Source organism: Nelumbo nucifera, chromosome 1 (genome assembly GCF_055504915.1).
Source record: "Nelumbo nucifera cultivar China Antique chromosome 1, China Antique-T2T, whole genome shotgun sequence".
In the NCBI taxonomy this organism is placed as follows: Eukaryota; Viridiplantae; Streptophyta; class Magnoliopsida; order Proteales; family Nelumbonaceae; genus Nelumbo; species Nelumbo nucifera.
The window spans coordinates 32,045,082-32,058,359 of record NC_142649.1 but is presented as its reverse complement, the minus strand read 5'-3'; the positions used below and the strand labels follow the sequence as shown (position 1 = coordinate 32,058,359).

The 13,278-nt window shown below is 38.6% G+C and overlaps 1 protein-coding gene across 3 annotated transcripts in view; it reads left to right on the top strand.

Moving 5' to 3' along the window:
- LOC104589658 (mitogen-activated protein kinase kinase kinase 1-like) overlaps positions 1-7,138 on the top strand; it is a 58,978-nt gene extending 51,840 nt beyond the window's left edge. For 2 of the 3 annotated variants that reach the window (XM_010248051.3, XM_010248053.3), the window contains 2 exons: positions 6,185-6,416; positions 6,702-7,138. In XM_010248051.3, coding sequence (XP_010246353.1) covers positions 6,185-6,400 — 216 coding nt within the window. In that variant the 3' untranslated portion in view covers positions 6,401-6,416; positions 6,702-7,138. Of the gene's footprint in view, positions 1-6,184; positions 6,417-6,508; positions 6,647-6,701 lie in introns of those variants that run through there. The other variant, XM_010248052.3, reaches the window with a different exon arrangement.
- Positions 7,139-13,278: the final 6,140 nt, after the last annotated feature.

Sequence of the window (13,278 nt, the reverse complement as noted above, 5' to 3'; positions counted from 1 at the left end):
TGTTACTTCTAACCCAATTCCCAGGTCTGTGTCAAAAGCTCTTAATATTCCAGAATAGAGGGATGCTATGAGAACAGAAATTGATGCCCTGCAGAAGAATGACGCTTGGGAAGTGGTTGATTTGCCTAAAGGGAAGGATCCAGTAGGTTGTAAGTGGGCTTTTACTATCAATTATCATGCTGATGGTACCATTGAAAGGTACAAGGCTAGGCTGGTTGCAAAAGGCTATACACAGACATATGGGATTGATTATCTAGAGACCTTTGCCCTGTTGCCAAGACGACTTCTGTGAGAGTTCTGCTATCTTTGGATGCACACTCAGACTTGCCACTTTATCAACTGGATGTAAAGAATCCATTTCTGAATGGAGAGTTACATGAGGAGGTCTATATGTCTCTTCCTCCAGGGATGTATGAAACAAATATGAAAGGAAAGGTCTACAGGCTGAAGAAATCTTTTTATGGACTCAAACAGTCCCTTAGAGAAAGGTTTGAAAGGTTTAGGGCTTCCCTTGTTAGCTTTGGCTATGTACAGACACAGTTTGATCATACCCTCTTTGTGAAGAGGAGAGGATCCTTGGCCGTTTTCTTGATTGTGTATGTTGATGATATTGTTGTGACTAGTAATGATGTCTTAGGGATTAATGATCTCAATTCTTTCCTTCATACAGAGTTTGAGATCAAAGATCTGGGGGAATTGAGATACTTTCTTGGCATAGAAGTTGCTAGATCCAAGGATGGGATCCTTCTCTCTCAGAGAAAGTATGTTATTGATTTGCTCTTTGAAACAGGGAAAATGGGTGCTAGACCAGTTGCTACTCCTATCGATATGAGCCATAAACTCTTTGCTTCAGATGGAATATTGTTAGAAGATAAGGGAGTCTTCCAGAGACTACTTGGAAAACTTCTTTATCTATGCATGACTTGGCCAGACATTGCATATGCTGTCAGTTGCATCAATCAGTTCATGCATGCTCCCAGGGATACTCACATGGCAGCAACATAGCGGATTCTGTGTTATTTGAAGGGCTCCCCTGGAAAGGGAATTCTATTTGCTAAGCATAGCCATATGAAACTTGAAGCCTACATAGATGCTGACTGGGCCGGAAACATTGATGACAGAAGATCTACCTCTGGGTACTGTAGATTGGTGGCAGGTAATATTGTCTCTTGGAGAAGCAAGAAACAATCAGTTATTGCTCGATCTTCAGCCGAAGCAGAATACAGAACCATGGCTCATGGAGTTTTGGAACTATTGTGGCTTAGATCCTTGATGGAGGAACTAGGTATTGAGCATGATAACCCAATGATGTTATACTGTGATAATCAGACCGCCATCAACATTACTCACAACCCAGTACAACATGACAGAACTAAGCATATTGAAGTTGACAGACACTTCATTCGAGAAAGAGTGGCTTTTGGAGAAGTGTATCTACCTTTCATCACCTCTGAAGGATAGTTAGTTGATTTTCTCACCAAGGGCATTCCCAAGGCTAAACTTCAGCATGATACTGGCAAGTTTGGCATTATTGACATCTATGCTCAGCTTGAGGGGGAGTGTAGAGAAGATGGGCCAAATGGCCCATAGGCTATTTATCCTTTTTATCTTTTATATTCTTTGTTGTAATGGGCCTTAATCTGGGCTTTATTCTTTCTTATGTTATGTCTTTTTAATTTTCTGCCCAACTAGGGGCTTCTCTGTAAATTACTAAAGTTTAACTTAATGAAATAGAATTAAGGGAGTAAGAGAAGAGATTATGTTCGAAAATCTCTCTCTTTGAACCCAAGTTGCCGCCACCTTCTTCTTCTTCTTTCCTCTTGAACTCTGATTTCTGCTACTTTCTTTTGAATTTTTGCAACTTTCTAAACAGTCCTTTCTTCTCAAAAGGCTGTTTTTCTTCCCAGAGATTCACCACCCATGATAAGGATATCATCCACTTGGAATGTAATGTCTTAAGTGCATTGAGAAATGAATGAGGAATTATAAGAACTTTGAATATACCAGGCCTGCATAAGCACCTAAAGAAAAGATCAAAATATGCAGAAGGGGTTTGCTTGGGTCCATAAAGAGACTTCTTGAGGTAACAAATTAGTGTGTGATCTATGTAGTAGATAGTTTCCTTTAGATATGATCATCTTAACAGCGGGAACAAAAATCTCCTCATAATTGATACCATATTCTTGAGTGTATCCTTGAATAATTAGTCTAGTTGATTGGGATACTCGGTTCTACAAAAAAGTGGCTTTAAATAGAATGGATTGGCAAAACAAGATTCATGTAGCTGACCCCATATAGTTGGGATAAGGCATGGATGATGATAATAATGATCCTTGAGTAACTAGCTGAGATTTGTATTTTTAAATGCACCAATCAGACTTATGTTTGATAGAATAAACCCGTCTACTTCCAATAAAGGAAGAAGCACTAGAAGGAAGAGGTGCCATGTTCCATGTGTCATTCTCAAGCAAGGCTTTCACCCTAGCATCCATGGCATCTTTCCAGCATGGATTTATGAGGGCTTTCCAGCATGGAATTGTGATAGGTATTTCTGTACTATTAGGAACGGAAAAAAGGAAGCTATGGGTCAAAGAAAACCCATAATGGTCAGGAGGATGGGAAATACGAGTGGAACAATGCAAAGGAATACTCTTAGAAGGTCAAAGGTGCTCACAAGAAAGGAAGAGGAAGGCTGTCCACTGGTGTGGCATTGAGGGAACCGATGGTTGGTGATAACGGTAGATCTGTAGAGGATGAGTTGGGACTTGATTTGGCAAAGAAGGCATGTGTGAGTTGGAAGCATCAAAGTCATGCAAAGTTGCAAACCAACGGAAGAATAACTAAATGGCTTGGATATTTGCCCAAAATAGGAAAAACTTTTCAAGAAAAGACAACATTTCCGAAGACTTGGATATGGCAGAGCAAAGGGTGATAATACAGGAAATTCTTATGGTTAGGACTGTAGCCAACAAGAACATAGAAGATAGATTGAGACAATTTTGTATTCTAATGAGGTGGAAAATGAACAAAGCAGACACAACCAAAGACATGTAACTGAGAGTAGTCAAGGGAATGATGATAATGACTTTGGAAAGGAGAAATATTAGAGAGTACTAGAGTAGGATGACAATTGATAAGATAAACTGAAGTGCTAACAGCTTCAATCTAAAATATAGGAGCATTAGAATCCTGGAGAGACATAGTCATCTTAAGAATATGTTGTTTTTTTCGTTTGACAATTCCATTCATACATACACATGTATGTCAAATTTCAATGTGGATTGATAAACCAACTCAAGCTTGGCCTGGGCCCAAGCCCAACACAATTTTGTCAAATCTCAGTGCAGTCTGGTCCTGGTCTGAACAGATTGGGTGATAGGTTCCGCTTCTATTCTGCTTTCGGTGAGCTGGTTCGAGGGAGCTTGCCCTCCTGAAATGGGCATGAGGTTGAAGACGAGAGAGAGAGAGAAATATCAAGGGAATTATTCACTGTCTTTCATGCATTCGCTGATTGGCCTATATAGTGCATGGCCAACTAACAACTTGTAACCGACTCTGAGCATTTTACACAGACTACGATTGCTTCCCATTACATGGATGTCGGGTATACACGAATTTAACGGGTGGTGCCATACGCGTGATGCGTGTGGTGTTCTGGGCTGATACTTGGGCCTGCTGCGCCCGAGTTTCTCCATCTGGGTTGTCTCCTTCTCTAGGCTTAACATTCCCGCCTCCTTCGAGAATGACCTTGTCCTCAAGGTCAAGGGTGGGAAACTGCTTCCAAAGTTGGTCATAATCCTACCACATGGCATCTTCTTGAGGCAAGCCATGCCACACGACTAGAGCCTGCTTATGGAGCTTGCTGCCCTTGCGAACCCAATGTAAATCCTTAATCACCAGAGGTTCGAACATTACTTCTCCTGCCTCTGTGAATTGAGGGAGAGTGGGGCTGATAACATTAGTGGAAGCCAAGCACGGCTTCAGAAGGCTGACATGGAAGATGGGGTGCAACTGGCATTCTGCAGGTAAGTGGAGGCGGTAGGCGACAAGCCCAATTCGCTCTGCCACCTGAAATGGGCCGAAGTATCTTGGAGATAGTTTCTGGGATGCCCTCCGAACCAAAGATGCCTGTCTATACAGTTGGAGCCATAGATAGACCTAGTCCCCAACAGAGAACTCTAATTCCCGATGCTTCTTGTCATAGGCTAACTTCATTCGTTGCTGGGCCTGTTGTAAGTGGAATTTGAGGAGCTTAAGTGTACCGTCTCCGGTACCACCTCCATCTGCTGAACCCCCGGGTCACCGGTTTGGGTTTCAAAATCATCGTCTCCTACTTGTAGAGGATACACATGTTGGGTCTTGCATTTGTGGCTCGGGACGAATTTTTTGTCACAATTATAGCAGAGGCCTTTCTCCCTGTGGGCCTGCATTTCCGTCCAAGATAGTTTCCAGTAAGGGAGGGTCAGAGATCCAATCCTCTTGTTAGGTGGAACTGGTTTGAGGGTAGTCGTGGTTGGGGTTGGAAGAAGAGGCCCAGGTTTCGACTTAGTCTTGGGATAGGGTCCCTTCTGGGTTAGGCCCGCTTGAGGCCCAATAGGCCTCCCCAGCTTCTTAAGCTGGTCTAGTCTCTCATCTTGGAGCATAGCCAATCCCACCGCAGCCATCAAGGTGGTCGGCTGCATGGTATTCACCTCTATTTGGATGTCTTCCCTTAAGCCCCCTATAAAGCATCCCAGCAGAGCGGCCTCCGGCCAGCCGTGAACTTGGGTGGCCAACCTTTCAAATTCATTCTAATACACCCTCACTGTTCCCGTTTGTCTCACCCGGGAGAGTGACTCATTGAAGTTTTCATAACCAGAAGGACTGAACCTCACGCCCAAGGCTTCGATTAAATCCAACCAGGTGATCTCGGGGTGTGTCTTACGGTACCATTGGTACCACATAATAGCCTCTCCATCCATGTGTATGGTGGCAATGGAGACCCCCCTGATATGTTGGGATCTCATGGAATTCAAAGTAGTGTTCAGCCCGATAGATCCAAGGAACGGGATCATCACCTGAGTAATGAGGAAAATCAATTTTGGCAGCCTTGACTGGAAACGCTCCTCCCCTCCTAACGCCGCTGCTGCTAGATCCTTCAATATCAGTGGGTCTCGAAGCTGATGACATCTGTTCGAACTGACCTACCAGAGCTGAGAGGGTCTCTTTGATTTCTCTCAACTCGCTGGTGGTCTGCCACACTTCTCCTTTGTTGCGGTCGATCCTTTCTTATGCAGATGAAGACCTGGTGGTTGGCATCGCAGCTGGGCTCTGATACCAGTTGATAGGTTCCGCTTCTGTTCTTCTTTCGGTGAGCTGGTTCGAGGGAGCTCACCCTCCTGAAATGGACGTGAGGTTGAAGACAAGAGAAGAGAGAGAGAGAGAGAGAGAAATATCAAGGGAATTATTCACTGTCTTTCATGCATTCGCTAATTGGCCTATATAGTGCATGGCCAGCTAACAACTTGTAACCGACTCTGAGCGTCTTACAGACTATGATTGCTTTCCATTATGTGGACATCGGGGTATACACGAATTTAATGGGTGGTGCCATACACGTGATGCGTGTGGTGTTCTGAGCTGATACTTGGGCCTGCTGGGCCCGAGTTTCTCCATCCGGGTTGTCTCCTTCTCTGGGCTTAACATTGGGCTTTGAGCTCGGACTGAGTCTGCTCTCGGGCCTTAGGCCTAATTCTTAGGGTTAGGGCTGGGATGACATTAAACCCAGCCCAACCCAACCGACTTGCACTCCTTGTAAACTATAGAACCTATCTGATGACATCTAAATCAAGTGAAATAAACGAGTTTTAATAAGCACATCTTTCTCACATGATTTTGACTTCAGATTTTCTGAAAGCTACTTTTGCAAGGGTTTCTCTAGGATGATTTATTAAATCCTCTTCATTGGAAGCTACAAACTTGGACTGACCTAATGAAGGAAAAACATTCCAAAATAAAAATTGCTTTTGCTCAAATTGAAGCTGTGCATTTCATTTATCTTAATGTGTTGCATATAACCATTACATCTGGAATACTTAATTAGTTGAGTGAATTACTTGCTCCATTTTATCAGCCATATAAATGGAGTCGTACCCATTATGCTGCTTTGGAATTTTTATTGTTATTTCTTTGTCTTCGACAACAGATGCAAGCATTATTTAGGATTGGCAGAGGCATACTCCCACCTGTACCTGACACTTTATCTATGGATGCACGGAATTTCATCTTTGAATGCTTAAAAGTTAACCCAAATGACCGCCCCACTGCTTCTCAGCTTTTAGAACATCCATTTGTGAAGAGGCCTCTTCTGGCATCATCGGTCCCTGCATCTCCTATGCATCCCAATGCCAGACGCTCTTGAAGTCAATAATGATGAGGTAAATATCATATTATTGTGGTAGTATTCTGAGAAAAAATTATGGATCTTCACATTTGTAGCATTTGAACAATGCTGTCCAAACTGTTTCAGGTTTTCCTCTGGATTAATTAGGTTCAAGTAGATCACCCTGAACTATGATATTATGGTTTTGGAACCAACAAGCATCCATTTTATGCATTATACATGCCGAGGATGCTTTTTATTTCATTATTTGTTGATAAAGAAAACCGTGTAGACATTTAATTTGTCTAATTCTGTGATGCTATTTCACTCCTGAAAGCAGATCATCTTTCTGCACAGTAGATCCTTGAGCTAGTTGATTTGCTCTGAGGCTGATGTGCTGTTTTTGACATGGCTTGGATGGTACACCATAGGGAGGGTGTGCAGTTAAAACTCAAATTTTTGCATACAATGAAGATGGATTCTAGTTCTGAGTTTGGAACCTCAGATGGCTGTGCATCTTTCATTTGGTATTTTTCCTTGGGAAATTCTTTGAATGGGAGAGGTACCTATACTTTTTTGGGTTTAATCTTTTCTTGTCAATGTGTGTAATTACATTTCCTTTCCAATTCATTAGGTAGATGGAAAAAAGAAAATCTGGGATCAAATTTGTAAGTGGTGGCTGTAAAAATTGACAAGGAATCAGATGCACATGTATATATCCCACCATTGTATCAAATATTGTTTATATTTTAACAAGTATCCAACCAAATTCTCATCCTTGAGACAGTCTTATAATGTCCCTCACTTTTGTGATTCTTTGATTGGTTTTTTGTTTTTGACTCCATTAACTGTTTAAGATGGGCATATTTGTTGGTGTTTGATCTGTCTTCTACATTTCTTAGTAAAATTAATCGGATACATTCCAACTTATTTCTCATAGTTATGGAGAAGTATGATTTCTTATTTATAAGATTTGGTGGGTCCAACCGTCCAAGTATTCACTTCTTTTTCTTTTCTTATTTATTCATTTGTGAAGAAAAGGGTTTATGGGATTACTTGGACGGTATAGTGATGAGACCAACTAAAGACAAGATGAAAGAATATCAATGATTAAGGATAAACTATGTATTATTATCTCTTGTGTCTCAGTATTTGTTGACGCCAATGTGGGCGTTGTCCTTTCTATTTATAATTTGGTAACTGAATAATTTATTAAGGAAAGATGGAAGCAATACAAGGAGGCTAAACACGTCACTCCTCTATACACCTAGATCCAAGCATTGATGCAGCTAGCGAATTGGTTGCAGTATTAAACTTGGACCCTTAAAAACAAAGGAAATATACTCGATGTGCTCAACCATTCCACGAGTATCAGCACTGAGAGATGCCTAGCACCAAGGTGGAGTACTTACACTGTTCTGCAGGGGAGAAATCAGATAAAGCAACTCCCAACAAAACAGATATCACTGCCCCTTAATTGAGGGCATGCTGAACAGTCAAGTGAAGTGCATGGCCTTCTGCTACCTCTGGGTCTGTTGCATTTAAACCACCTGCTTTCGAGGACAAGAAATGATGATCCTTGTTTGTACAATACAAGCTATAGCCGCGTGGACATTCTTACAAGCACCATCAAACGACACTGGAAATGAAACTAAGTTATACTTGGGCAGATCAAGTATATATACCAATGTTTGGTGGGCGTGAGAATTTGGAAACATTCCCAATCCGATTATGGAGATTTCTCTTTTCTTCTACTTGTTGCATGTTTGCTTGTTTGCTTTTTTCTTTCAGATCTACTAGTTAGGTATCAAAATGTTGTCATTAGGGGTGAGTTTCCTGATACCTTGGTCAAGCAAAGGAGGATCAAACACTAGACCACTTGGTCAAACAAACTCTGATATCATCTCAAGGGACCATTGTTAGGTGAGGTTCCTGAATAGATTTTTATTCTCTAACAATATAGACATCTGCATGTGAACAAGGACTAATTTTGAGACGGTTATGTAATGGTTTGGATGTTGATTTGGCTTTTTTTTTGTTATTTAAAGTAGAAAAATGCAGTTTTAGCTTTTTTGCCTTGGCTGGTTGATGGAAACTTGGTCTTGTCGTAGAGGCTTCATCATTTGATTTCTGGCATATTTCTAAATCAGTTGATGTTTGATTTACATTTTTCAATGCACTAGTAGGAACTTTTTTTCTAGCGTTGCTTTACCGTCAGCCCTTGTTTTCTACTTTTTTCTAGAATCCTGTCGATTAGTGTTCTGGTGCTGGTTGCAATTTGCGAGGTGTGGTGAGAAGTGTTTTGCGGATCTTGGTGAAGAATTGAGGCTTCAAAGGAGTTAAAAAATTATACTAGTGGGTACATAGTAATTGTTGAGAGTTCCAACCCCCAAATGACAATTGTTAAAGTTGATAGGATCAATTTCTTGGAATGGTCTCAATATTCACCAGGTTGTCCGTGGGTGGACACGGAAAGATGGGATTCTGGTGGGGGGGACAGTCTGGTGATCCCTTGTATGGCCGCAGGCCGCTGCCTGCCTGGGAATAGGAAAACATGCTTGTTATGTCTTGGCTAATTTATTCTACGTAGCCCAGTATTACTCGTAATTACATGTTCAAGGAAAATGTTACCTAAGAATACAGCCATAACCTATGGTGACTATTAAAATTAAATGGGGGAAAGCGTGAAGAAGTGGTTTGTGATTTTCGAAGGAAGGTAAAGCATAATCAAGATCATCGTTGGAGGCTAGAAGTGGAAAATCACACGTTTGATCATTCTCTTTCTTTGCCTAGTCGTATCAAGATTCTTCTTTTTTGACAATTTATACTTTTCTTGCCTAGGATTAGGGTTGGTTAACTATGTATTTCTAGACGGTATGCGGAAAAATCGAGCTATGTCTTCTCCTGTATTTTCATCAGCTTTGTTTTAATTAATAAAATCTTAAAGGTAGATTCCCCTCCACCAGGTATAAAATTTGAGGTTTGAAAAATTTATCATTATTGAAAGTTATATATATATATATATATATATAGTCGGGACCCGTGAGATGTACAGACTTTGTTAATTCAAATTAAAGCAGAAGGAATCTCATAACATTCGTAATTGGGCTAAACCAAATTGAATTCATCCCAAGTATTACTTTTTGTACTCATGTGTCTAATAAATTTTTAGTATTTTTAGTTTTATTTATTAACATTCATTTTTAGATAAATATTATTAGATACTATTATTTTATTATTTTTAAAATGAATTTAAATAGATTTTATTTTTAACAACAATTTTATTTTTATTAATTATGTTTGAAATGCATGGGCTTTTCTAAATAAAATTAAAGTATAAGAAGCCTTAAGACATTCCCATTTAGGAATATCCAGCCAAAGTTCAACCCAATTCTAAATTTGTGATTATGTAGTATTGGACCAATTTGTATTATTTTTATGGGTTTTAAAATAATAATTACTTTTATAGTTAATAAAATTTTATTATTTTTAAATGGAATCTAACTGGATTTTTAAATTTTTATAATATTTGTTAATTATTATTTTCACTAATATTTTATGTATATTAGTTATTGTTTGATAAATTTGCATTAACCTTAATTATTTCTAATTGACTTTATATCAATAAAATTACTTTTATTAATTTTATGAATTTTATTATTTTATAAATAATTTAAATTAATAAGATTAATTTTAAATGATTAACTAACTAAATTAATTAACTATTAGTTAATAAGTAACCAGTTTTCATTATTTTTAGATTATAGGAGAGTTATATAAAAACCCCATCCCTACCCTGTCCTTGTTTGGGGTATAAAAATTTGCGTATTCCTACCCCGTCTCTATTTAAGATTGGGAAAAACCTCCCCATTCAGAACAGGGTGGGTTTGGAGACTTATATGGTGACCTTATCCTCTATATGTCCTTCATTTGGGCAATAGAAATCCCCATTCCTACTGCATCCCTATTTAATATCAAGCAAACCCATTCCATTCGAGATGAGGCCCTAAATTGCCATCCTTAGATGTTGATATGGATAATTATGTTTTAAGTACATAGAATAAATTATGACTAATAAATTTAATCAATTTAATTATTCCTTTTATCAAGATAATTTAATCATTAATTATTATGCTGTTAAGTAACCTAAGTTACATTAATGTAATCATATTTACATTTTTATCTAGATTGAAATTATATAAACTAAAATACTATAATTAAATTTAACTAAATAACAAAATTAATATTATCTAAATTAATCAAATTAATGTAAAATGATCTAAAGTTGTATACTGTTAAATTTATCTATATATAATTATATTAAGGTAATAGGTAGTAGATCATTATCTTCACTTTTAGGGAGAGAAAAATTATGAACAAATAGAAGAAAAGATGGCAAAGAGGTGGGACATTATGGGTTAGAGAGGAGTGTAAGATGGACAACTACATTTTAAAATATAGTATATCTACATATTAGATTTTGGTAGAGAGAAATTTTAGATATATTTTTAGGTGGGAATATCCAAAGGGGGCAAACATAATAGAAAGAGGGCTGCTGACTTGGCATATGAGAATGGTGGGAAGGGAAAAGGAGAGAGAGAGAGAGAAAGCGAGAGAGAGAGAGAGAAGAGTTATGAAGAAAGCAGGAAAGGGGGTTTGGAGAAAGGAGAGGCATACTGACATGGACCACCTTGCTTTATATATATAATATAGATTCTCACAATAGAACAATTGGCAATCACATTTAAATGTACATATCCATTTCCATAATCAAGTAACCAAGCATTAAATCTCAGTTAAGTAGGCTTAGGTTCGCAGTATTGATATGTTTCATACTGTACCTTATGATACATATCAAATTTCAGGGTTTCCTATATGTTAAAGCGTATCATAAAAGCGATAACCAATTGGGTGGGTTTTCATCAAAATTCACGAGAGATTTTGATTGGTCAAACGCTTTCGGGTATTATGTAGGACAAAACCAAATTCAGAATGCAGTTTATTAATTGTTAATCTTTTCTATCTTTTCTTTTTCTTTAGCACACATGGGGATAATTAGTTTATTAACAATCCATTTCTCCTTTTACATGTGACATATGGGGTTTACATTCCCAAATTGAGTAGGAAGAGAAATGAGAATGAGATGGACCTAAAGCTTGTCAAAAATTCTACCCTCATCAACTTTAAATAGCCACTTGGCCAGCTAAATCTGGTATCTTCATGGTGTATTATTTGTGCATTTCCATTTTCCATAATACCTCATATTTCTAGTTTAACCAAAATGTTGCTATCTTTAGCCCTCTCAAATTTTTGGAGCTAGTGATAATGCAACTTAAAATGTTCTGGTGGTGTTCCTTTCAAGGGTACTATCCAAGGATGATGTTGGAATAGTGTGTTCCATGTCTTTTAGAGCAATACCTTTATTATAGGGCATTTTTTGGCTCGTCTTTTCTCTATTACAAAGTCAATGTTAGCAATTGCAAATACATACTTAATGTCTTGATTCCATTCCTTTAAAATTTGTCCTACTCAAAAGTCCAAAATTCCATTTACCTAAAAGAAAGTAAAAATTTATTGCACTTGTAGCTATGATGTCTAAATAAACTCACAAAAAATCCTTTATAAATAAAACAACAAACCATATATTCGTGGAATTATGGGTGAAAAATTGGAACCTAATTGGAGTAGTCAATTAGATTCATGAGAGTTATTTCATGTGATAAACTTTGTTAAGAAACCCAATACATCATCACAATATCCCTTTTTGGACCAATGATAACATGCAACTGATTCTTTTATATTATAGGAATGGTAGGAAACCCAATGAATTATTATAGTCCCTCCTTTGGGTTTTGGCTTAATTGGTTTCTTTTCTTGGGTTCTCCTGATTTTAGAATTATTGTTGGATAAGAATTCTTTCTTTGCCATCACACTTACTAATGGTGCACGATCTGGTTGCTCCTAGCTGGGTGGCAATTCGGATGTCGATTTCTTAGGTGGCCGGTTGAACTGCAAGACAAGTAGGATCAAAGAACCTAGGGTGGTCTCATATCTAGTATAGCCTTTATTTTATTCGGGTTGGCCTCGATGCTACACCGGTTCACTATATAGTCGAGGAATTTTCCCGATTTGACCCCGAAGACACACTTGTTTGGGTTGAGCTTCATGTTATACTTTCTTAAAATTTGAAAAACAACATTTAAATCATCAAGTAAAGAACTAGAAAATTGGATCTTCATGACCATGTCATCAACATAGCATTCGGTTTTATTGCCTATTAAAGGCTCAAATATCTTGTTTACAAGGTGCTAGAATGTCGCTCCAGCATTTTTCAGCCCAAAGGGCATTACTTTATAACAATATAAGCCCAGTTTGGTTACAAAAGTGGCCTTGTCCTGGTCGGCTAGGTCCACCATAATCTAGTTGTAGTTGGAGTAAGCATCCATGAAGCTCAGCAACTCATGCCCCGAGGTCGCGTCTACCAAGCGATCTATTCTGGGAAGGGGGAAGCAATCCTTCAGGCAGGCTCAATTAAGGTCAGTGTAGTCGACGCACATGCGCCACTTTTTGTTAGTTTTTTTTATGAGCACAGGGTTGGCTACCCAGCTCAGATACTAGACCTCTTTAATGAAGTCTACTACGAGGAGCTTCTTGACTTCCTCATAAACTACCCTCCATTGCTCTGGGGAGAGGTTCCTTTTTCTTTGTCTAACTAGCCTGACTAAGGGATCCACATTTAGCTTGTGAGTTATGAGGGTCAATGCCAGACATTTCTGCTATCGACCAAACAAATACATCTAAATTACTAAGTAAAAAACTTACCAGTTGTGACCGGAGTGGTTCCTTTAGGCGAACGTCGATCTGGAGGGTCTTCGTCAGCTTGGCGTCAGAGACTGAGACCTGGATTGTCTTCTCCA